General features: G+C 37.4%; 1 protein-coding gene across 6 annotated transcripts in view; it reads right to left on the minus strand.

Annotated features, from left to right (window-relative positions):
- SLC44A5 (solute carrier family 44 member 5) overlaps positions 1 to 26,547 on the minus strand; it is a 316,204-nt gene that overhangs the window by 12,894 nt on the left and 276,763 nt on the right. For all 6 annotated transcript variants that reach the window (XM_070486611.1, XM_070486609.1, XM_044749425.2 and 3 more), the window contains 10 exons: positions 25,932 to 25,992; positions 22,444 to 22,567; positions 20,694 to 20,777; positions 17,431 to 17,543; positions 15,312 to 15,443; positions 10,947 to 11,046; positions 8,499 to 8,591; positions 7,954 to 8,041; positions 7,198 to 7,460; positions 6,579 to 6,673 (listed from right to left, as the gene is read on the minus strand). In XM_070486611.1, coding sequence (XP_070342712.1) covers positions 6,579 to 6,673; positions 7,198 to 7,460; positions 7,954 to 8,041; positions 8,499 to 8,591; positions 10,947 to 11,046; positions 15,312 to 15,443; positions 17,431 to 17,543; positions 20,694 to 20,777; positions 22,444 to 22,567; positions 25,932 to 25,992 — 1,153 coding nt within the window. The remainder of the gene's footprint in view (positions 1 to 6,578; positions 6,674 to 7,197; positions 7,461 to 7,953; positions 8,042 to 8,498; positions 8,592 to 10,946; positions 11,047 to 15,311; positions 15,444 to 17,430; positions 17,544 to 20,693; positions 20,778 to 22,443; positions 22,568 to 25,931; positions 25,993 to 26,547) is intronic.

Here is a 26,547-nt window from a genome sequence, read left to right on the forward strand (position 1 = left end):
TTTTCAAGGTTCATCATTTCATTCCTTTTTAGAGATGAATAAGATTCTATTGTATGTTTATCCTTTTATTTGTTAATGGAAATTTGGGTTGTTTTTACCTTTTGGCTCTTGTGAATAATCCTGCTAGGAACATTGGTGTGCAAGTATCTGTTTGAGTCCCTACTTTCAATTCTTTTGAGTATGTATCTAGAAGTGGAATTGCTCAATCATATGGCAACCCTGTTTTTAACTTCTTGAGGAATTGCCATACTGTCTTCCACAGTGGCTATACCATTTTACATTCCTGCCAGCAATACACAAGGGTACTAATTTATCCTCATCCTGCAAACATTTGTTATTTTCCATTTTCTTGATAGTAGCCATTTTAATGGGTGTGAAGCAGCGCCTCATTATGGTTTTGATTTGCATTTCTCAAATGACTAATATTGAGCATCTTTTCATGTGTTTATTCACCATTTGTATATCTTCTTTGGAGCAAGGTATACACAAATTCTTTGTGGAAAGGACCAAGATGGTGACATAGGAAGCTCCTGAACTTCCCTCCTCCCACAGATGCACACAGGGAGGAATTTCCTCTGAGAGAAATCCAGAAACCAGCTGAGTGACTCCTACATACCATGCAACTGAGAAAATACCCACATTGAAACAGATAAGAAAGGCTGAGACACATTCACTGTAACTCCCCCAGCACAGCACTGTACGATTGGGACAACACCCTCAACTCTCAGCTTCTCCCTGAGGAGTGAAGGGTTTGGACAGCATATCTAGTATTCAAACTTTTAAGGCTCCCATCCAAGGGATGGGCCCCTAAAACACCTAACTCTAAAAGCCAATGAGGCTTGTATCCACAAGTCCTACAAGACTGCAGAAAACAAAGAAGCAGTTCTTAATAGGCATACATGCTAGCCCTCACTGTGGCTATTCCCCCAGGTCTTAGCTCAAAGAAAGCAGGCAAAAACGCCCATCTTCCAGGCTTTCCCTAAAAGGGAACTGACCACATACTTTTCAACCTGTGGCCTGAGGGTACAGCTTATAGTATGCATGCATCTAGGGGCTAGCTATGATCCTCTATGGAGCCCTGGGGAGCCCTGGGTACTTCTTCCTCCTTTTCCTTCTAGCTCACTCAGTCATAAAACCAGGTCATCAACATTTCTTTGGAGGAGCTTGTACACATGCCTGGTGCCCCAGCTTTTGTGGCTGCTACTGGAGGGATTGTCCCCACTTCTCCTGGCTTTGATAGCCAATGGGGCTTGCATTCACAAGTCCCACAAGATTATAGCAAACAAAGAAGCAGTTTTTAAATGATGCAGAAGCACCCTCCCACACCCTCCCGAATGTAGTTATACACCCAGGCTCAGTGCAGAGGATGCAGGCAGATACACCCACCTCTCAGTTTCTCCTTGGAAGGAGCTTAACTACATACTTTCCCAGCTGCTGCCTGAGGGTCTGGCTTCTAATCAGCCAGCGTCTAGGTTCTGACTGGATCCTCCCCTTTGGAACGCTGACAGGACTTGGCACACCTTCAACTATTAGGAGCCACTAAGAATAAGTATGGTGGCCAGGAGAATCATAGAGGTTTGGGAGAACCAGAAGCTTGGGCTGGGCTGATTGATAAAGTTTATCTCCTACATGAGACCATTCTGTTAAGACTGGGAGAGGCGGCTGTTTCATTTAATGTGCAGAAACCAACACAGAGAGTCAAGAAAAAATGAAGAAACAGGGAATATTCTCCAAACAAAGAACAAGATAAATCTCCAGAAACTGATCTTAGCAAAATGGAGATAAGTGATTTACCTGATAGAGAGTTTAAAAAAAAACTAGTCATAAAGATGCTCCCTGAGGTCAGGAGAGCAATGCATGAACAAAGTGAGAATTTCAACAAAGAGAAAAATACAAAAAAGTATCAAACAGAATTCACAGAGCTGAAGAACATGGACCGAAAAATTCAATAGAGGAGTTCAACAACAGACTACATCAAGCAGAAGAAAGAATCAATGATCTCAAAGAAATGGCAGTGGAATTCATCCAATCAGAGAAGCAAAAAGAAAAAAGAATGAAAAAAAATGAAGATAGCTTGAGGCTTATAGGACACCATCAAGCGGATGAATATACATCCTATAGAAGTCCCAGAAGGAGAAGAGAGACAGAAAGGGGCAGAAAGCTTACTCAAAGACATAATGGCTGAAAACTTCCTTAACTTGGGGAAACAAACAGACACCTGGATCCAGAAAGTCCAAAAAGCACAAAAAAAGTTGAATCTAAAGAGACCAATGTTGAGACACATAAAATTAAACTTTCAAAATTTAAAAGGCAGTTAAAGGCAGCAAGAGAAAAGCAACTTGCTACATACAAGGGGACTCTCATAAGAATATCAGCAAATTCTTATCAGTAGAAACTTTTTGGGCCAGAGGGGAGTGGAATGATATATTCAAGGTGCTGAAAGAAAAGAACTCCCAACCAAGAAACTCTACACAGCAAAGCTGTCCTCCAGAATTAAAGGAGAGATAGAGAGTTTTCCCAACAAGCAACAGCTAAAAGAGTTCATCACCACTAGACCAGCCTTACAAGAAATGTTAAAGGGAGTTCTTTAAGCTGAAGCAAGAGGATGCCAATTAGTAACGTGAAAACATAAGAAAGAATAAAACTTATTGGTAAAGGTAAATATATAGTTAAATTCAGAATACTCTAAAATTGTAATGGTGGTGGGTAAATCACTTAAAACTCTAGTACAAAGATTAAAAGACAAAGTATTAAAAACAAATATATAATAATTGTTAATGTTTACATAATATAAAAAGACGTAAATTGTGAGATCAAAAACATTGTAGCATACAATGTGGCGGAGTGTAAAAATGCAGAGCTTTTAAAATGCATTTAAAGTTATTATCAGCTTAAAATAGATTGTTATAATTATGACATGTTTTATGGAAGCCTTATGATAACCACAAATCCTTCTTAAACTCTTCCAAAAAACAGAAGTGAAGGGAACATTTCCCAATTCATTTTACCTTGATACCAAAGCCAGACAAGGACAGTACAAGAATAGAAAATCACAGGCCAATATCCCTGAGGAACACAAATGCAAAAGTGCTTAACAAAATATTAGCAAACTGAATTCAACAGCACATTAAAAGGACCATACACCAAGATAGAATGGGATTTATCACAGAGATGCAAGGATGGTGCAACATATGCAAATCAATAAACATGATGTATCACATTAACAAAATGGAGGATAAAAATCATGATCATCTCAATACATGCAGAAAAATTACTTGACAAATTTCAACCTCCTTTCATAATAAAAGTTCTCAACAAAATTGTTATCAAAGGCCTTAACATAATAAAGACCATAAATGACAAGCCCACAGACAACATCATACTCAACGGTGAAAAGCTGAAAGCTTTTCTTCTCACGTCAGGAACAAGACAAGGATGCCCACTCTCATCACTTTTATTCAGCATAGTACTGGAGGTCCTAGTCAGAGCAATTAGGCAAGAAAAAGAAATAAAAGGCATTCAAATCAGAAAGGAAGAAGTAAAATTGTCTCTGTTTGCAGATCACATGATATTATGCATAGAAAATCCTGAAGTCTCCACCAAAAAACTATTAGAACAAATCAATGAATTTAGTGAAGTTGCAGGATACAAAATCAATATACAAAAATCAGTTGCATTTCCATACAGTAACAACTATTAGAAAGAGAAATTAAGAAAACAATTCCACTTACAGCAGCATCAAAAAATAAAATACCCAGTGCACTGAAAACTGTAAGCCATTGATGAAAGAAATTGAAGAAGACAAAAATAAATGGAAAATATTCCATGTTCATGGATTGGAAGAATTAATATTGTTAAAATGTTCATAGTACGCAAAGCAATCTAGGAGTTCGATGCAATCTCTATCAAAATTCCAATGGTATTTTTCACGGAAAAAGAACAAACAATTCTAAAATTTGTGTGGAACCACAGGACACTCCAAATTGCCAAAGCAATCAAGAAAAAAGAACAAAACTGAAGGCATTACACTTCCTAATTTCAAACTATATTACAAAGCTATAGTAATCAAAACAGTATGGTATTGGCATAAAAATAGACACATAGATGAATGGAACAGAATAGACACCCAGAAATAAACCCATGCACATGTGGTCAATTAATTTTTAACAAAGGAGTCCAGAATATACAATGGGGAAAGGAAAGTCTTTTCAATAAAATGTTCAGGGAAAACTGGATATCCACATACAAATGAATTAAATTGGCCCTTTATCTTACGCCATACATAATAATCAACTTAAAATAGATTAAAGACTTGAACATAAGACCCGAAAACATAAAAATCCTGGAAGAAAACATAAGGGTAAGCCTCTTGACGTTGGTCTTGGCAATGATTTTTTGGATTTGACACCAAAAGCAAAGGCAACAAAAGCAAAAAAATAAACAAATGGGACTACATCAAACTAAAAACCTTCTGCACAGCAAAGGAAATCATCAATAAAGTGAAAAGGCTATATATGAAATGAGAGAAAATATTCACAAACCACATACAAGAGGTTAATATTCAAAATATACAAGGAACTCATAGAATTCAATACCAAAAAAGGAAATAATGCAATGAAAAAATGGACAAAGAATCTGAATAGACATTTTTTCCAAAGACATACAAATAGCCAAAAAGTATATTAAAAGGTGCTCAACATTACTAATCATCAGAGAAATTCAAATCAAAACCACAATATCACCTCATGTCTGTTAAGATGTCTATTATGAAAAAGACAAGAGATAACAGGAGTTGGTGAGGAAGCAACCCTTGAGCACTGTTGGAGGGAATGTAAATTGGTGCATCCACTGCAGAAAACAGAATGGAAGCTCCTCAAGAAATTAAAAATAGAACCACTATAGGATCCAGCAATTCCACTTCTGTGTATACATCTGAAGAAAACAAAATCACTTTCTCAAAGAGATATCTGTACTCTCATGTTCATTGCAACATTCTTTACAATATTCAATGTATGGAAACAACCTAAGGGTCCACTGATGGATCAGTAGATAAAGAAAATGTGGTATATATATATGCAGTGGAACATTATTCAGCCCTAAAAAAGAAGGAAATCCTGTTTTTGCAACAACATGGATAAACCTGGAGAACGTTATGCTAAGTGAAATAAGCCAGACAAAGACAAATATGCATGTTATCACTTTTATGTGGAATTAAAAAAAAATTGAACTCATAGAAACAGAGTGTAGAATGGTGGTTACTGTATTGCATAATTGAAATTTGCAAAGAGTATAGAACTCGAGTGTTCTCACCAAAAAAAGGAAAAAGAAAAAAAAAGGGTAAATATGTGAAATGACGGACATGTTTATTACCTTGAATGTGGGAATCCTTTCACAGTGTATATGTATATCAAATCATCATGCTGTACACTTTAAATATATTACAATTTTATTTGTCAATTATACTTCAATAATGCTGAAAAAAATTTACATAATTAAAAAAATCTTTTGCCCATGTTAAATTGAGTTGTTTGTTTTTGAGTTGTAGAAGTTCTTTACATATTCTGAATATTAGTCGTTTATTTGATATATATAATTTGCAAATATTTTCTCCCATTCTGTGGGTTGTCTTTTCACTCTTGATAGTGTCCTTTGATGGACAGACATTTTTTTATGTTTTGAATTCTAACTTATCTGTTTTTTTCTTTGGTTGCCTATGCTTTTGGTGTCATATCTAAGAAATCATTATCAAATCCAATGTCATGAAGATTTCCTTCTATGCTTTCTTCTAAGAGTTTTATCTTTTATGGTTAGGTCTTTGATCCATTTTTAATTAATTTTTGTATATGGTGTAAGGTAAGGGTCCAACTTCATTCTTTTGCACATAGACACCCAGTTTTCCTAGTAACGTTAGTTGGAAAAACTGTCCTTTTCCCATTGAATGGTCTTATATGTGAGGATTTATTTTTAGGCTATCTATTCTATGTTAGGTCTATATGTCTGTCTTTATGCCAGTGCTACACTGTTTTGACTACTGTAGCTTTGTATCAAGTTTTGAAATCAGGAAATATGAGTGTTCCAAGTTTGTTGTTCTGTTTCAAGATCGTTTTGACAATTAATAATAAAATCACTTACAGTGCAGTCTAAGCAGAGTTTATGTGTTTATAAACTATATGTGTCATGTATGAAGATTTATGTGATGGCCCATATTTATCTTTTAAGCCTGACCTGTCCTGAGCTCTAGATTTGGAACTGCCTGACATTTCCACCACGCTTCTAAATATTGATGCGTCAAAAACACAATTTTTAATCTCTCCTTTGAAATTTTATTCTCCTGGTTTCCACATCTTAGTAAATAACATCACACACTTTTTCTCTTTTCCTCTCCCTCCTACCCCTCATGTCCAATCCTCAGCAAGTCCTGTTGGCTTTTCCTTCTAAATGTATCCTGGATCTGACCACCTCCATCCTTACTACCCTTGTCCAAACTACAGTCGGCATGTTTCCCCCAACCCCCTACCCCAAGCTGTTCTCTTCCCAGAGTCAGGAAGCCAGAGAAAAGATGAATTCTGGAATCTTACCTTTCAGACGGTTGTCCAAGTATTGCAGGACCAATCTAACCATTTGAATTGTTGCAAGAATTAAAGATCCAAATGCTAGGGATCCTGTGTGATATCTGGGAAAAGATAAAATGAGAATAAAAGTTAACTTATCTTTACTATTAACTAAAAGGATGCTAGTTAAACAATTTTTATAGGCAAGAGGGATCTACAGAAGGACTGACAGGAAAGAGCTTCTTATACTTTCTTATTCAGATGTATAAAGGTCTCCACAGAGGGTTTTAAACCATATACACCTGTTTTGCTCTTCATCTACAAGAATGATACCAATAGGCTGTCATCATAATATGAGATGTTTGAGCTGAGCACTGGAGAGACAGAGCCAAGTTAATCCTTAATCTTTAATTTGGTACCCTCCTTTACCTCCTGTCCTCTCCAATAACATATGGCATTTAGATGGATATTGGCCTGGGTAGGAATTGCAAAACTCGGGCTGTAGAACCAGACAAAGCCAATGGACATCCACGAATCTTGAATCATACCTTTGTACCTTGCCACTTGAATTTTAAACACGAGATTCAATTATAGGCACATTAAACATGACTGGGAAAATAGACGTAGAGTTGAATGTGGAACTTACCGTATGGCTCGTCCAAATGCAGTAAAAAGTGGATGCGGTGGGATGTCATCAGGTTTTTTCAAGGCCCAGTAATAAGAAGCAAAGGCACCAGCAAGGGTACACTGACCCAATGCAATGACGAAGTTTATAAGCCAGAGAAAGATAAATAGATTGACTATCTGAAAGGTAGTGATGTATTGATGGTATAGGCTCTTTCCACCATAGAAAGCAAAGTTACAGTGAGCCCCAGGGCAAGCTTTGGCAATTTCGGTTGTATTAAAAATCTGCACTCAGAAAAAATAACATGGATAACAGAATATTAAATGCCATCCCAAGACAACACTTTCCTTGCCCTGTCTTGTGTAGGCCTCAAACACGTCTTGCTTTTTTTCTCTTAGATTCTGCTGTTGTTCCTATTTTCTATCACATTACTTTATATAATTCTTTAACGAGCTCTGGACAGTATCTCACTTTTCATCATATGCTCATCACTCTACACCCCCTATAATTTCACATTTATTAGTGTTGCTGTTGACTATATCTACTTCTTGGGTTTATGACAGACAAATGAGCTCAGGAAATAATAGTGCCTTCTCTCTATTGTTCTTACCATTTCCAGTGCTCTCCTGCTAAGACCTGACCCACCCTCCTCTTTTCAACAGTGATCCCCACCCATGTACAATGTTTCTATTTCAGGATGATCCCCACCACAACTGCTAGATGAAATGTAGTAGAGTTCTGTGCTAAAGTAAGTAAATAGAGAGTTCTTTTACTGACCTCTGGGTCACAGGTTTTATTTTCATGTTCACATTGCCCCTCTGGGGCTATCACTTTGTATATGGGTGTCCCTGACGTGGCCAAGTAACTGAGTGAACTCTATTAAGGATCAATTGTTTGCTCGTGAGTTGAAAGTATATGGACAAGAAAATAATGCAAATAACTCAAAAGTCCACTGAGAGATTAACTTCAAAAAAAGTCTAATCTGTTAACAATTCATCCATTTTTCAGACCCAGAATAATATAACACGGGTCAGTTGCACTGAGTGGCCTCTTAAAAACAGTAAAATATGTGGGAGCTTTCTTAGGTTATTGCCAAGGAAAAGTAGTACCACAGATGGAGGCAAAATAAAAATGTATCATGTGACCTCTTTGAGGTGAAATTCAATCGGTGTAGTGAAACATTTTTAGAGCTTGGCAAAAAAAAAAAAAAGGTCAGTTATTTCTTTAGGATGTCCCAAGTCTTCCCAGGATGGTAAACAATGGACACAAACTCCTGCCTCCTGAATAGTAGTGTGGACCTGAGGTCAATCACCAAAGGATACACTGCTGTCACCGCCCAGTAGGAAATGCAGATTGAGAGGAAAATGAAAGTTAAAACCGGGTAGATTAATGTACTGGGAATGTATCCAATGGCTCTGAAACAAAAAAATAGTTGAAATTCAACATGATCTGGAGCTATAACTTCTCGATTAAATTCTTATCTGTTAAAACTACAAATAAGCCTCAGACTGAATTAGTTCTGAGAACAGTGGTAGTAACCATAGACTCTTTTACTGATCATTCTAGCATGTTCTTAGTTCGTTTTAAACTATTTATTTATTTTTAGTAAGTTAGAGGCATTCTTTCAATACCCATGTCTGATTCCTGCCAAAAGTTCCCCAAACTCTCTCTTCTTTGGTTGTTTCTGTCTGACTCATAAAGATTCGATACATTACAGTCATGATATTTCTTCCTTTTGCGTAGATTCTTACACTTAAAATGGAGAGGACCTTGATCATCCGATCAAATATGAGAATCCCTCTCTAATTCAGGAACCCCTTCTGAACTATCTTCAAAGCATGTTCCTTAGCCTCTGGTGACCACATTGAGTGATGGAAGCTTACTTTTATATGATACAGTTTATTCTATTTTTTCTTTCTTTCTTTTTTTGAGGAAGACTAGCTCTGAGCTAACATCTGCTGCCAATCCTCCTCTTTTTGCTGAGGAAGACTGGCCCTGAGCTCACATACGTGTCCATCTTCCTCTACTTTATATGTGGGACGCCTGCCACAGCATGGCTTGCCAAGTGGTGCCATGTCCACACCTGGGATCTGAACCGGTGAACCCCAGGCTGCCAAAGCAGAATGTGCTTTAACTGCTGCGCCACCAGGGCCGGCCCCTATTCTGTTTTCTTAATGACCAAAGCTTTAGAAAGTTCCTCCTGATCTGCCTGCCCATAACTCATATCCACTACTTTCTGGAGAGGAAATGACTAAAGAAAAGAAATGACTTTTCCAGGAAGCAACCCTTCAAGTAATTGCTTATTCTTTTATTCTCTGCGACAATCATTTCTCTGATGTTTCCTCATAAGACATGGTTTCTGAAATGTTCACCATCCAAGTTACCCTGTTCCTAAATACTTTTGAATTGTCTTTTCAGTCTATGACACTAGATTAAACCCAACACTGTTTGATTTAGCCACTGAGAACGCTGATGGAATTATTTGCACTCCTACTGCACCAACACATCTTGGGTTCCTTTTGCGTTTGTTACCTTCTTCCTCTCACCGTCTGAGCTATGCCCTTCTCTCCTTTCTCCAGACGCTGCTGCTCAGTGGATTATTGAGCATCCCTATGTCTACCCTGCATTCTCACACCTATTTATTCTAGCTCTTATTTTCTGGTGAGCAAGCTATCAACCTGATGCAGTTGTATTGGCCCTTTAACACACACGCACTTACACACATCCTCACACACACACACTTTTAAAGGCTTAACAGTGGGGCAAGTTACAACGAATTGCACACTATCATATTATTTAAGAAATAAACCCAGCAAATCAGTAGTTTTCAGTGGCTAATGATAAGGCTTCAGCTATTGTGGGAAGGAGAGAGTTTAGTTTAACAAACTGCTTGTTAAGTACTTCAACCACTAGTTGGGGTGGCACCATTATTACAGACGACAATTCTATTAAAATAATCCTTAAAGACCATTTAAAGTAATTTGGTCCTTGGTTGTTAACAACTCAGTTTCTATCATTCTAAGTTTTGAGCATGGTCTGTTGGTTTCTTTGTAATGCTTTCTTGTTTCTTCCATCCATGATTCAAAAGTTTAAAGTATTATCCTCAAGTGACCTTTAAGAATAGTTTGGAAACTGTAGCTGTTATTACCTGCCAGCATGAATTTTATGAAAAATTTAGTGTTTATTTTGTAGTGTTTTTTAATAAAAATGGCTCTAGGTATAAAGTGTTCCTGAATTAAGAGCTGTAGATACAAAATGCATAGTCTGGTACCGCTAGCATCAATTATTCTGTCTATTAGCAAATTTTGTCACTCATAGAGAATGGTAATAGCACATAATTGACTTTATAGAATTACGGTGATTTAAAGTTCTGCAAATGATCTCAACCATTAATATTAATGTACGACTCAGCATGGGAATAATACAACATGTAATAGAACCAACTTTTATATAGTACTTTATCACTTACTTTCACATACCTTATTCTCCTAACCTACATTTGGCGTTAAAAACGTGCTAATACATAGACTAGACAGGTTTGGGCCTTATTTTACTCTACGACCATTGAGATTTGGGGATATTGAAGCACTGGTTAGCATGACCTTTCTAATAAGTGGCAGAATCTGAACCTGAAACGTCTTCTTGAATGGAAAGCAGATTTCCTTAACAAGTCTTCTTAAAGGGCACGTAGTCTGGGGCGTCTATGCAACAGGCAGTGGCTGATTTGACTGACTGACCATGTTAGGGGAGTTTCTCTATCAGGGCCTTACTTGCTCCCTTCCTTCAGCAGGGCAATGGAGACGCGGATTCGGTCCCTGAGGAAGATCAGCATGACAATGACAATCACTTCAAGGATGGCGAGTATTATCACTTTAAACAGGAAAAAAAACGGTTAGTGTGTGATACGAATCAATCCAGAAAACAAACTTTCTCTGTAAAAGCTAAGACTGAGCTTCACGATTATTTCTGCCAGTTCTGACACTTCATAGTTTAAGCAGCGCTACCTCTCAAAAAATGCCAGTCTTAGAAATTCACTTGCAAAGCCTCCAAGAAACGCTAAGCAATCTAGATTAAAGCCATTAGCTAGCGTTTGAACAACTCATTTGGACAGGCTTCATTTTATCTAGGGAAATATTTCACACCATTTGTAGAAATGGGAAGATAGGCACGGAAGCAAGGAAGGGCTGCTTTAGGGAGCTCTATTCTAGAAGTTTTCATTTTTACTTCTTTGAGTAAGAGAATCATTACGAAAGAAAGTTTGTGAGCTGTCCACCCTGCATGCAATGCCTCGGTGAATTCACCTTGCTGATGGACAGGGCAGGCTCTTGGCTGTCACATTTTTATTTTGTGACTCTACCCATCATGGCCACCATTGATGAAACCACTGTGTAAACCCAACCCAAGTTGTCTGAGAAAAGTCTCAGAATTAGAGCTAAGGGAATTTAATTGTTTTGAATTGAAGTTTATAAACCTCTTGAACTAAGAGTTATACAAACTTAATGAACCGTGTCAAAACCATCTTTACATGAAGTGAATCTACGAAGAAAGAATAAAGTATATGTGTATAAAGAAAGAGAGCAGGGAGATGAAATCTTGGGTTCTTTACAGCTTTTTGTTTCTTGGATCCAGGTACACTTGAAAATCCAGCTGCTTTTTTGCTTTTTTGAGCTTCATAAGATAATTCTATATTTTTATTAAAAAATACCCCTGCCTTGCCCCCAACTTATTCCAATTTTATTTTCTTTTCCATTACTTTGATTTAGTTTCCTTTTACTTGAAGCCAAATAGTCCTAATTACTATATTTCCTCAATTCTAAGGCATACTTCTAATTTAATAATATCTTTTTAGGAAAAGATATCCTTCATTACATGTCTTTTCATTGATTATAATGTGCATCCTGACTTCGGAGATGTTAAAAAAGTGAAAAGATGTGGATCTTAAAATTAAGGAACTATAGCACTGCTAATAACAGAATCTGAAATTATAAAAGAAACTTAATGGAAAGTTAAATTAAATATCCACCCATGAAAGAATTTGTTCTATAACATCCTTGCTAGATAGTTATTCTGCTTATTCCTGAACACTTCCAGTCCCGGGGACTTATTACTTCATTGTCTTATTACACCACTGAGATTCTGATGTTACATCACACATCAGTTAATACCTCCAAGTAAGCAGAAATCAGTTAACCCAGACATGTGGGAGGATCTTAGTAATGTATCATCTTGCCACTACATCTTCTAGTTAGACTATGTTTTTACATTTTCATGCAATTTGATTCTCTTAAAATACTAAATTGAGCCCAGAATTGTGGAATATAGCCATATTAAACTAAAATCATTATCTTCTTTGGATAAACCTAAGAACGAGATATATCAGTCATTTTATGTTCTGAAATTGCATTGATGAACAACATTGAATGTTAAATTTCTACCTTCAGAAAATTACCTATTCACAGTGGTTATAGTAGAGAAATTTAACTGTCTTTTGAATTTATATATTATATTCCTTCCTTTTGTTTGAATAAGACTGAACAATAGAAACACATTTTTTGAAACCCTATGGAGATGCTGGTAGAACTCTAAATTTACAGAGGAGGAGACTGGGATAATTAATAGCAGGAATCAGAATAGAACCACCTCCTAACACAACCTAAGACTCATAAAAATTATAATTTTTGTGTATATAGCTCTATTTTTAGTGTTTCTGTCAATGAGTGTAATTTCATATGTATGCCCTTGTCTCTGGTGCCTAGAATTTTGTCCAAATATGGAGCAAGTGATTAACCAATGTCTGATAAATGGATTGTGAAAGCTGAGGCTCATTTGAGGAAAGATTAGCATTGCTAGCTTTGAAAATAAAAGCAAGCTCTGTATTTTCCTCAAAGTATATCTCTTAACTTTTCCAATTGCAGGTTCTGATCATCTCAATGATTTTCGTGTTGAAGGTCCTTAACAGACAGCAGTGGGATGACCACAGAACCTGTAACTAAGATCCATATGACAGTAAAATTAAAGGTTTCCAAACATCATGGATGAGATTTGTATCTTTAGAAATGACAGCTGGTAATAAGTAGATTGCTGAGGAGATACGGAATCACTCAAACTCAGGAGATGGGATGAGATGAGGAGACAAGTCCCAGCATGCCTGATTTTGATAGTTAAAAAGAAATGGCCATAAATAAAACAATTCTTTAGCAACATATTTGAAGAAATAATGTGCTATGTGAAGGGAACTAGTCCGTATGAGAGCTGGAAATGGGAAGCCCAAAAGCGAGGACTCAGCATTTTGATCCAGCACTATCCAGGGAAAAGAGAAAAACTGAATTTGGCAGACAGAAGGAATCTTGTGGGGACTTCTGTGCAGCAGGGCTGGGTCATCAAGCTTGGCATGAGCCTGAAGAAAACATCTCTCAACGTTACCCAAGGCTCTCTGCTAGAAAAGCTTCTCATTAGTAATCTTGTTCCCCATGTGCCTTGATCCCAGGAAAGCAGTGTCCTTGACGGGATATGTCTGCTTTCTGGTCGCAGGGAGAGAATCTTACTGGTGTGAAATAAAATGGGACCCTGGTGGGGGCTGGCCCCGTGGCCGAGTGGTTAAGTTCGCGGCTCCGCTGCAGGCGGCCCAGTGTTTCGTTGGTTCGAATCCTGGGTGCAGACATGGCACTGCTCATCAAACCACGCTGAGGCAGCGTCCCACATGCCACAACTAGAAGGACCCACAACGAAGAACATACAACTATGTACCGGGGGACTTTGGGGAGAAAAAGGAAAAAAATAAAATCTTAAAAAAAAAAAAAAAAGAAAATGGGACCCTGGTGATATAATGTGAGCCCGTCCTCGAAATCCTGATGTCTTTTGGGTGAAGAGGCAAAATCAAGTTTTCAAATGTATGGAGGTGGGACCCCTCCTGGAATCGTGATGCCCTACGAAGATGTTGCCCCCCTCTGAGGCTATCTCTGGCTCCTGACCAGCTTCCTCAAACAAATCTTGCCTGGCTCTCTAACTTCAACCATATGCAAATGAATTCTTTTTTAAAGCAATAGGTAATTAGAGATTTTTTTAAAGAATTGATTAAAGAACTTGAATCTCTGTGAAGTGCAAGGATTATAATAAAACCTTCTAGGAATATAGGATTAAAGCCATCTCTGAAATCGCCTTGCTTTAAAAATTTTGTTAATATTACCTCTAATTCAATAATCTTTTTTTTTTTTTTTTGAGGAAGATCAGCCCTGAGCTAACTGCTGCCAATCCTCCTCTTTTTGCTGAGGAAGACTGGCCCTGAGCTAACATCCATGCCCATCTTCCTCTACTTTATATGTGGGATGCCTACCACAGCATGACTTTTGCCAGGCAGTGCCATGTCCGCACCTGGGATCTGAACCGGTGAACCCCGGGGTGCCAAGAAGCGGAACGTGCGAACTTAATTGCTGCGCCACTGGGCGGGACCCTAATTCAATAATGTTAATAAACACTTCAAAAACACAGATTTATTTTCAGTTATCTATTATTTCAACTCCTCTAATAAATGGTTTAAAAGTCTTGTTATATGGGGCCGGCCCCGTGGCCGAGTGGTTAAGTTCACGCACTCCACTGCAGGCGGCCCAGTGTTTCGGAGGTTTGAATCCTGGGCGCAGACATGGTACCGCTCATCAAGCCACGCTGAGGTGGTGTCCACATGCCACAACTAGAAGGACCCACAACGAATAATATACAACTGTGTACTGGGGGGCTTTGGGGAGAAAAAGAAAAAAAATAAAATCTTTAAAAAAAAAAAGGTCTTGTTATGAAAAAATTTTCTTTTTTTAAACGTTTGAAAATCAAGCTTTTTTTTCTCTTAAAACACCTTCCTTGGATATCAGGTTAATAGCTATACACTATACACTCACACCATTTTAAACTGAAGGCAAATAGCCTGGGATCTTTGCAAAGTAATATTTTTCTAAGATTATATAATAAATTCCCCTCAATGACTTTTCCATTTACTGTAGCTAGTAAGATTATAGACAAATTTACTTTAATGACATTAGCAATAAGTATATTTAACAAGTTACACCAACCCATTTTCCTTTAGACAGAGAAATGCTTTCACATTATTATAATTTTAACAAAACCAGTTTTTAAAATCTACTCACTAAACGTGAACCATGTTTGTTTCAGTTGAAAGTACATGCTTATATCAGTCTGAATCCCGATGTTATATATACTTAAGTGAGAATTTGGCTTTTCCTGAAGTTTGCTGTATTCCTGGTAACAGTGCCATATTCCTTGAAAAAGAAAGAAAAACAGACTAATATAAAATGTTACTTTCTGAAATAAAGCTATACTCTTGTCACACATATCTACATGAAATTGATCAACACGGTAATTTCTACAAAGGCTAGGTTCATATTTAAACATAAATATTTTATGTGCTCCCAGTAGTCCAAATGTGCTACTGCATTTGATATAAACGTTTTCAGTATTTGTCTGGATGACAGTGGCACCATCTGGCTTTAAATGTCCTTTTGGCTAGAAACAACTTTAATGTCCATCAATAGGGACTGTTTAAATAAATTATGGTATATTTCTACTGTAGAATACTATACTCCCATATAAAGAGGAGAAAGTCTAGTGGTATTGAATGATCTCTAAGGTATTTTGTTGAGCGGAAAAAGTACGGTAGAAAATGATACGAAAATATGCTACAATTCATATAATAAGAACAAACTTTATATATATATTTTTCCTGTACACACATAAAGTATCTCTGGAAGGATATATATAAATATAATATTTTTTGCTTCCAGGGAGGGAAACTTGGTGACAAGGAATAGAATGAGAAGGAAAACCGTCACTGTATAAACTTTATATAATTTGAGATTTGAAGCACATGAATACATAATCTATTTTCAAAAATCATTTAAGCTGAAAATGAAATTTTTTTGATAGTGAAGTCATGTCTTGGGAGAATTATCTGAAAGCATGTTCATGTCAGAGATGACGTCCGCCGGGTGAGGCAAACATGGACTTCTTCAACACACTCCTACCTTCAGGCTTTTGCTTTAGCTGCACTCGCTGCGTGGGACTTTTCCCTCATCTCCAATGGCTAATTCTATTGCCTCCTTCAAGTGTTTTCTCAGATCTCGTCTCAAAAAAACCCGCCCTACTAATATTGCAAGGTGTAATCCTTGCTCTACCATGGTACTCTCATATCCTCATTGAGGATAACAAGACGGATAATAACAATAACCCAATACATACTGTTTACTGTGTTCCAGGTACCAGTCTGAGATGTTTCTATTCAGTGTCCCATTTAATCTCACAATCCTGTGAGATGGAGGTACCATTATTGTGCTGATGGTATACATAAGGAAACTGGGTCTTACAATCATTAAGAAACTTTTCCAAGGTTCTGCACTTGTATGTTATGGAGCTGGGCCTAGAAGTCAGGCTAACCAGGGAACCCAGAGATTCAACTGCATTCGTAGACTGATGTGTGGAAAGCTCTTCTTCCAGTGACAGAAACAGAAAATTGTTATTTTTGGTGTCTGCTACCATAAAACTGTATAGTCAATCCAAATGGCATCGTAGGGAAAATTATTCTTTTGAATAGAAACCGCTCAAACATTCACATATTGGCCCATACACTTGTTAGAAGGCTGAAAGGAAGGGGGTACAGAGCTATACTATTCCTCAGGAGAGATTGTAATTCCTTTTTTGTGTTCACATTGCACCCGCACTGCTTTTGGGGGGACTGAGCTAGTGGTTAGATTTCACTGTTGATATAAAGTAACTCTCCACCCAATGAGGATAATTCCAAGTGCTTGCCTCTAGAGAGTCATGCCTCGTTATGGAGCACAGGCCAATTTCTAAAATGTGTGACAGGATCTGGACTAAAAGTACTAAACTGAAAGAGAAAAATAGATCACACTTCCGTAACTAAGAAGACCTGGCCTTTGATGATATAGAAAAGTTAAAGGAATAAAAGAAGTTGTCTGAAACGTTTTTCATTAAACTAAAAGGGATTCTTTTTATCTCCTTCTTAATACCCATGAGCAGGAGACCAAAGGCTGGTAGGGAAAAAGTGTAGAACATTTTGACAGCACTTTTTTTCACAATAAAGAAGAAATATATGCAAAATTAAATCAATTTTCTCAATTTAACACTTTTTGGGAGAGGAATAAAGAATATGCTTTCCGGTAATTGACAATGGCAGCTGAAAAGAAAAAGATGATTTTGATATTTGGTGATTGTAAGAGGGATGATACTTACCATAAGCTAGAATTCCAATCACACCCAATATGAAGACCCAGAAGAGGAATCCAGCTGTGACCCTCAGGAGTATCACAAACATCCAACTGAGGAGCATGGCGATAGTCAGGCCACTAGAGGAGAAAGCACATGACAGACACAGGGGTCAAGTGTGCTAACCATCACGTAATGAAAACAGCAAGACATCCTCTTTTTCCTATTCAAAATAATTCTCAGATTATTGTATTTTACCTGGCTATAGAAACATTTATAATGTGAAAAAGTCTAAGCAACGGTTTCTGGTAAGACTTTCACATGAAAGACCAGCCCATCAGGACTCCACTCGTGTGGAGTCATCTTCATGTGCTTGGGTAAACTGAAGTCCAGCTCAATCATTGTTCAAGAAAAAACACAGTTCCTCCAACCTACAGTTTTGGCCTATCTGCTACAGATGCCCTGTCCTGTTTTTTTTCCTTCACTCTTTCCCACTAAGTGATAAATTGTAAAACACATCCATGATGAATTTGTGCTGTTCTGTCTACCTAGCGACTAACGAAAGCCTTATGCAATGTAACTGGCTAGAAGCAAGGGACCAGCCTGAGGGCAGAAAGTTAAGAAAAATAACTGCCCCACACAATTCCTGAATCCATGATTTTGTAGTCGTTAACACCATAGTCTAATTATCTCATATAGTTTGTGAAGTTTGACATCACTGGACATCTATTTCAGGTCCCCAGTGGACTGTGGGCCATTGTTTGGAGCCACGATAAGGTTTCTGTGTCTCCTGGGCCATGTGACTTTATCAAGCAATCAGCAGCATGACTAATTTCCTTCTGTTTTAATTTATTCCTGGGGTCTGACTGAGCTGCTAGAGATGCCTCTCTTCCCCCCATAGATCCAGGGTAAAGTCTGTTGGGTTCTTCTAGGTAATTTCATCAAAGAGAACTCATTAAGACTGGAAATTTGAATGATACTTCTATTAAGACCTGACACCTTCGGTGCTATCTGCAAGTTTCCAGACATAGTAGCAACAGACAGAGCCTGGTACATTTATTGAGTTTATTGTCTTCAAGTGTTATCTTTAAGAATGAAATCTTAGTAATTACTGTCACTGGATAGATGACAGCACAGTATCAAAGTAACTTCTCAGGTCACATTCTTGCAGAGCCTCTGCTTTTTACTTCAAAAGTCATTCTCTTTTAAAATCACAGATACTTTTTTTTTTAAGATTTTATTTTTCCTTTTTCTCGCCAAATCCCTCTGGTATATAGTTGTGTATTTGTAGTTGTGGGTCCTTCTAGTTGTGGCATGTGGGACGCCGCCTCAGCATGGCCTGATGAGTGGTGCCATGTCCGCATTCAGGATCTGAACCAGCAAAACCTGGGCTGCTGAAGCGGAGCATGCAAACCTAACCACTGGGCCACGGGGCCAGCCCCTAAAATTACAGATACTTTAATGCTTAAATATTAAATATGGTTGAAGCATTATTCTATGGCATACTCCAAAGGGAATATTCAAAAAGGTCAGTGGGAAAAAAAGGAACATAGCTATTTATTGTATGTGTTTTAAATTCCTGCATAAAAATTCAACTGAATAAACTAAGCTCCAGCATATCAATTTTTGGCTTTATATTTATGAAATAGGTGACAGCAGAAGAGGTGAAAATAAAGGAAGGTGTTTACGTTCAAGTGGTGTGAGTGGTGCCTGGGTAAAGAGGGTTTCAACGCGTGTGTTGGGAGGGAGGTGGGCAGGAGAGTCTCCCACAATGCACACCTTTTCAGGTAAGAGTGGAAAAGCCAAAATAGAGAGGAAACATAGAAATTACCTAGTGGTATTAGAGGAACCAGTTTAACTACTGTCAAGTATAGATTATAATCTCTGTTATGGAGTTATACCCTGAAATCCTGATATACACTGAAAATAATTACTGTAATTGTTTAAGATAAAGCATCAAAATAAGTGAAATCTCAAAAACTAGTTTTATAGCTCTGAAAACTACTCAGTAGTATTTCACACATAATACAATTTCAACTTAATTAAGCACCTTAGAGTTAAATACATCTATCTTGTTCCTTTGGGGTTTTTTGGGGGGCGAGGTTTATAAATGCTCCTTGAACCCACATTTTCTATGCATCTTCTGTGTTCCAAGAACCATACTAAAAGTTAGGAAAATAAGGATAAGTTAGACATAGTTACTATGGTAAAGAGTTCATAGTTTATCAGGAGTAAAGGGCCAGGTAACTAAAATATGAAACGGTAAGTGCTATATAGAAGATAAGTGTATGTATGTATGCGTGTGTGTGTAGGTCACACACACACACAATGGGTATGAGGAACACAGAGGAGGAAGTAATTTATTATGCCTGGGGAAGTCAAGAAAGACTTCATAAATGACATGAAAGCTGATTTTAAATAATGGCTGGAGCTGCCCAGGACACAAGGAAGGATATGCTAGGAAAAAGAACAGAATATGCAAAATTGGGAGGGCCAGGGTTTGATGGTCTAGCGACGGGTGTGCCATTTGATGTAGGCTTAATCAAGAAACATGGGTGGAGGCGAATCTGAGAAACTAAGTTGGGCCAGGTTATAAAGGGCCTTGTAAGTATCTGAGGAACTTTTCACTTTATTCTTTGATCACTAGGGAACTATAGATGCTTTTAAGTCACAAGAATGTGACACAAGAGCCAGAGAGTAAAGACAGCCCTAGATACATCAAAGCACATGGACCCGCTCCAGTAGAGTGACTGCATTTTCCCTTACCTCTCAGGAATGCAAACCTTATGTCTGAAAATTTTAAATCTCCTCCCCCCTTCATATATTTTTTCAGCTCTTCATAACTACAGCGACCTTTGATGATGATGATGGCAAACATTATGTGGAAGGGATGTATTAAAAAATAAGAATGATCCTTTGGAGGTCAAGGGGAGGAAAAATGAGAAAACAGAACCAGAGAAATGACAACACATCCTCTGGAACACGTGATGAGAAGCGAAAGTACTACAGATGCTGTCCCTACATGACTCGAAGTATATGTAAATAAGAGCACTTTAATTAGTAATGTAATGCATACAATTACAATATACATTCTTACAACTTTCTGCAACACTGGGCATATTTCCAAATATCTATGCCCCATCTTCACTCCATGCAAAAAAGACAATGGCAGGAATTGAGATCTGAGTTATTCTTTCTTTCACAAATATGAATGAGGAATTTGAAGAAAGAATTCCACCAAGATAAAGTCAGAATGGGGCTGGAGAAGAAACAACTATGTTTTCACTTACATGAGAATCCAATACCAAGTTGTTGCATAGTCTTCAAACACTTTCATTCCAATTGCCCTTGCATCAAGGATTTTGTTGACACCACTGAATTCAAAGAAAGAAAACATCAATTATTTTTTGACTACCGTTAAACAGAAATCTTATTATGATAAAAGAGATTTTGTAAGCTGCTATTCAAAGCATATTTTTAGAGACCATTTATCAGTAGTGACTCTTTTCCTAGCCACAATAATACATGAGATGTCACTTCAGTAAACCTACAAAGTTGGCTATAGCTACACACAAAGAGAACACGGCTTCCAAGAACGGCAAATAAATCCTTTTCCAACATATGCGACCTGCCTTCAATATTGCAGAAACCTCACTATAATGAATTTAAATGATAAGATCAGCTTTTAACTTACAAAATCCATCGAGTCAAGAATAAACATCATCTTTAATTCCCCTTCCTAACTCTCCGACAGCTCTGTAGCAGGAAGGCACAATGGGGCACATACAGAAAAGTGCACAAATTCTTAGTGTCCAGTTTGATGGATTATCCAAGTGAACCTACTTATGTAACTACAATGTCATCATCGCTTCCCCCACATGCCCCAACCGCAACACCCACCCCTTCCCGTAAAGTGACCATAATCATAAAGTTTGTAATGATAATATCCTAGTTTTCTCTTTAGTTTTACCACATATATAGGCATCAAAGTGGAATTTAATTTAGTTGTGCTTGTTTTTTATTTTTTCAATCAATGGAACTGTACTTGTATTATTATTTTGCAATTTCTTTCACACATCTTTATATTTGCGAAATTCCTCCATGTTGCTATTATATTCTAAATATGCAGGAACTGTACTGTTCTACTTGGACCGCTAAGTTCTTTCAAGAAAGAGAGATACATTTGTAGAATATTTCTATTTTTCATTTTTAATTCACCAACTGAGCCATGCAGTGGCACTCTGTGTGTTTATGTTTGTGCTTACATGTGAGTGTGCACCCGGGGAATTATGTTTCCTAATGACTTGGAACACCTCTATGTGTACAACTGAGGGAAATAGTAAATTTACTTCATTGTAGTTCATACATAGAAATCTGATATGGTACTGAAACATACTGTCATGGTTGTTTCACCTTTCATAAGGCCCTCTTCCCTTTAAAACATCTGGTGGTTCCATTATTTCAGTCATTTTTTTAAATAGTGCTTTAAAAAAGCATAGGCTTTTTTTTTTTATTATGTTCTTTCAAAAAGTAAACGTATTAAGGTCTTTCACCATGTTTCCTGATGTCTCATTTCTCCACCTGTTGATAATGAAAGATTTAACCATTTTGAAAGACATCATTGTTCTTTCTAATTCATTCTGGCTTCTCCTTTAGATGTTTTTCTTTTCTTTCTTTCTTTCTTTTTTTTTGCTGAGGAAGATTTGCCCTGAGCTAACATCCGTGACAATCTTCCTCTATTTTTTTTTTTATATGTGGGTCACCACCTCAGCATGGCTGCCAATGAGTGGTGTAGGTCCACGTCTGGGAACCGAACCCAGGCTGCCAAAGCAGAGCATGCCAAACTTAACCACTAGGCCACAGGGCCAGCCCCTAGATGCTTTTCTTGATGAACACATACTAAGTTCTCTACCTGACACTGATGTGTATGTTTCATAACACATAATTCTTCCTCTACAATCTGTAACCTAAGGAAGCTTTAGTCTTGGGTACAATAATGGAATTCATCCAAATTGAAAATGGGAATGTAAGTGAACATACTTTGCAGCTGCCCTGAGTTCTACAACATTTCTTGTCTTTCCGCTTCCATCGTTGAATGTTGTCTTATTTCCTATTGTTAGAAGTCCATTTTTAGTAGAGAAGTCAGGGAAACATCTCTGGAGAACTGTAAAAATAAATTAAAATTATGGTAATCACTTTTCTATTTCTTCCTACATGATGTCCATTTCTCAAGCTTTCTGTTATTTATAAGCAAATTCTTGTTAGATGATGTGTAAATTGCTCAATATATATAATTGCCCATTACTCGATGATCAGAAGATTTTCTGATTGTTCTAAAACTGACAAGTAAATATGATCACAAGCTGAAGCTATGTTCTAAATTTGTTGATTATTTTATACGTGATCTATTCATCAATTAGCCATAAATAAAAACACAGCACAGGTTTTAGAAGAGGAATACTAATAACATCTCTCTCATGGTAAACACATTTTAACAAAAAGGCTACATTTACTTGTATGACTGGATGAGTTTAGTTTTGTTATTAAAAAAAAATCTGAGATACCCCTTGAGGGAAACTTTGAAAAATGGAGATTAGTGAATAATTCCTTGGGAAATGAAAACCAACTCAAACTTTAGGCTACGGCTAAGGCAACTGAATTTTTATTTATAAAGTCTTAATAATTTGTCTCTCTTCCAGCTTTCTCATTGACATGGTTTTTCAGAGGGGGTGGAAATGGAAATTCTAAAGTTATCAAAAATGGCCCAAACTTTGTACATTAGCATAGTGTCTGAGAAGAGTTAACTCACCGTTCAAACTTCTATGTGTTTATTTTGTTTAAATAGAATGCTTGCCTCTCTACAAATCTGTATTACTAAAAATATTTTAAAATCCCAATTTTACATGAAGAAGGAAGAGAAATCAGAACCGGATCATTTTTATATTTTTTCTTCCTTGAAGTATCACAGATTTGCATGGGTTCATAAAAAGTTTGAAAATATTAAAGCAGTTGATATAGGGGAAGAAGAAATAAGCCTTTGGAAAGCCTTTCCTGACTTTCCTTGCTTAAAATGATCTCTTGTCTACCCACCTCCAACTTCTGTCGCCTTGAGAACATGGCCGTTTCCTTCAGCATCCTCCCTATCTTTCTCCTGCTCTTCTCTGGCTAATTTGATGTGGTAGTCTCCATTTGCTGCTTCTATTCCCTCTCAATCCAATCATATTTCTGCCCCCACTACTCCACGGAAATTGTCCTCCCAGTGATCCCAAAGAACTCCAAATTGCCAAAACCTCCAAATATTTTTTTAGTCTTCATCCTGCTTGAACCTATTACCTAGCACAGTGCTTGGTACACAGTGGAACTCAGCCAATATTTGCTGTTGAATGAGTTGACTTTTTTGAGTCTTTGCATGGTAGACAACACTGCATTTGAAACTCTCTTCCCTTGGCTTACGTGCCTAAACTCTCTCCTGCCCTGCCTTCTGTCTTTCTCTGCATGCTTCACTTTCCACTCCTTAAATACAACTGTTCCCACTGACAGAGTCCCCCAACTTGTTGTACGTATTATTTCTGGGTAATCTCACCCAATCTGTAAGCTTCAATTGCTAAATATCCTCACTCCATATTTGAAAAGTAGAGAAAACCTGAAGGAAGATACAAAACTATATATAGCCATACCACTCACAATGAGCTATGTTAACATTTTGGTAAATTTCCTTCCAATCTTTCTTCAACAAGAAATTTTTTTTTTAAATTTTTGAGTCATAACCATACAGCACATGCAGTGTTTTTTCTCGTTTCTTTCTTTTAATATTGCCTATTTCCTTCTATAAACTCTTTCATGAGTGAATTTAATTAGCTGCATACTATTCCATTAAGTACTATACTTAATCCTCTGTTGGGGGAATACAAGTTGGTTGCAAAGTCTACCTTAATATCTCCTTCACCAGACTGTGAGGGCCTGTGCCCTACTCCTTTTTGTATCCCCAATTTACATTTTATATTGTGTGATTTAGCCAAACTGCCCTCATAAGGGCAGGGACAATGTCTTCTACTTTTATCCCTATTACATCTTCAGTGACTAATGACTCATTTTTACCTTTTTGCATAAAAATTGGTAACATTGTTCTTGGCTACAGACACTTGTTATCCAGAGCTTCCTGGTAAAATGCAGTTGCTTGTGGGACCTACACCTTTGCTTTGGGGTCTTTAATGACCCAGAGAAGAGTGACAGGAGCATGCAAGACATTGAGTTTGGTGCCAGCTACTTCAATGGTAACAACTGTTTACTTAAACTGATGACTATTGCCTCTCTTCCTTTTTGTTTTTTTTTTGGAGGAAGATTAGCCCTGAGCTAACATCTGCCACCAATCCTTCTCTTTTTCCTGAGGAAGATTGGCCCTGAGCTAACATCTGTGCCCATCTTCCTCTACTTTATATGTGGGATGCCTGCCACAGTGTGGCTTGATAAGCGGTGCTAGGTCCGTGCTTTGGATCTGAACCAGTGAACCCTGGGCCGCCGAGGTGGAGCACACAAACTTAGCTGCTATGCCATCGGGCTTGCCCCACCTCTTTTCCATTTTAAAAGAAATATTTAGTCATTGTAGAAAAATGGAGAAATAGAAAAAAGAAGAAAGAAAAGAGAAAATGTCCATAATTTTGCCACCTCCAAAACAATCACTTAACATTTTGGCATATTTCTTTCCAATCTTTTTCTTTGAATAGCTTTTGGTTTTGTTTAATTTAATTTATACATGCTTGTCATTATAATGCATACAGCATTTTATTTAACATAATAACATATACACGATACTTATATTTAATAATTCTAAAATATTTCATTTAATGACTACGTCATAACTGATTTCAGCATTCTCTTGCTTTTGGACATTAGAGTGTTTCCTTTTCCTTTTTTTTGTTTTTGTGGTTCTTTTGAATAACATCGTGATGGACATCTTTATGTAACGCTTTTGCTTTGTAGTTGGGATTATATCCTTAAGAAAGGAAAGTGAGTGATTATTTCATTTTCCTCTAAAAAGAGTTAAAGTTTATATAAACTTTAAAGTTTATAAAATTTTAAAGAAATAAAATATTGATTCATTTAGGAGACAAAAATACTTCAAATTTCAAAATAAAATGACAAGTGCACGTCCCACCCTCACTCCTCAGGTGATTTCTGAACAAACCTTGTGGCTGAGCTCAGAGGCGGGTATGTAAGAGTGTGTGCCTATGTGCGCTCACAGAACACCAAATGAGCAATCTGATTGGGCTTTGAAAAGTCAATTTTCAGTCTTTTTTGTGTGTTGATGCAACAAAACCGAAAAACTGACCAAGTTCCACTGAAGAGAGCCCTGGCTGGAGTAGGGAGAATGGGCTCTAGCATCAGCTTTCTTCCTAATGAACTCTGGGACCTGGGGCCACCCATTGGACTGTCCTTGGCCTTAGTTTCATCAATTGTGAAATAAAGGACCTGAATTAAATAATTCTTGCTGGATTCTGTGTTTCTAAGCTAAAATAATAACCACTTACAAGGTCTGCTTGGAAAAATCGCTGTTGGACAATCATCATCCAGCAGAAGTTGTGTGAAAGCCTAAAATGCAAGGAACAGCATGTTAGCATCTCAAAGGCTATGTGAGGACAACTTTTACTCTCTGTATAAAAATTTTGTCCTTTAAAAATTTAACTCCATAATAATCTCATTATTCCAAATTTCTACCCCATTAAGAGTAATTATAACGTTATCACACATACATGTGTTTTTTAAAACAATTTTTATTTATTTGTTTAATTATGATTATTGTTATTTTTGAGGAAGATTACCCCTGAGCTAACATCTGCCACCAATCCTCCTCTTTTTGCTGAGGAAGACTGGCCTGAGCTAACACCTGTACCCATCTTCCTCCGCTTTATATGTGGGACGCCTGCCACAGCATGGATTGACAAGCTGTGTGTAGGTCTGCACCCGGGATCCGAACCTGCAAACCCAGGGCCGCCAAAGTGGAGCATAAGAGTTTAACCGCTGCACCACTGGACTGGCCCCCACACATACTTGTTTGACAAATGCTCTTAACTGTCCTAATTGTAATTTAGTTGAATCAACAACAATAAAACCAGACCTGCTGAGACCAAGGCACACCTTTGAAGG

This window comes from Equus asinus, chromosome 16 (genome assembly GCF_041296235.1).
Source record: "Equus asinus isolate D_3611 breed Donkey chromosome 16, EquAss-T2T_v2, whole genome shotgun sequence".
Taxonomy (NCBI): domain Eukaryota; kingdom Metazoa; phylum Chordata; class Mammalia; order Perissodactyla; family Equidae; genus Equus; species Equus asinus.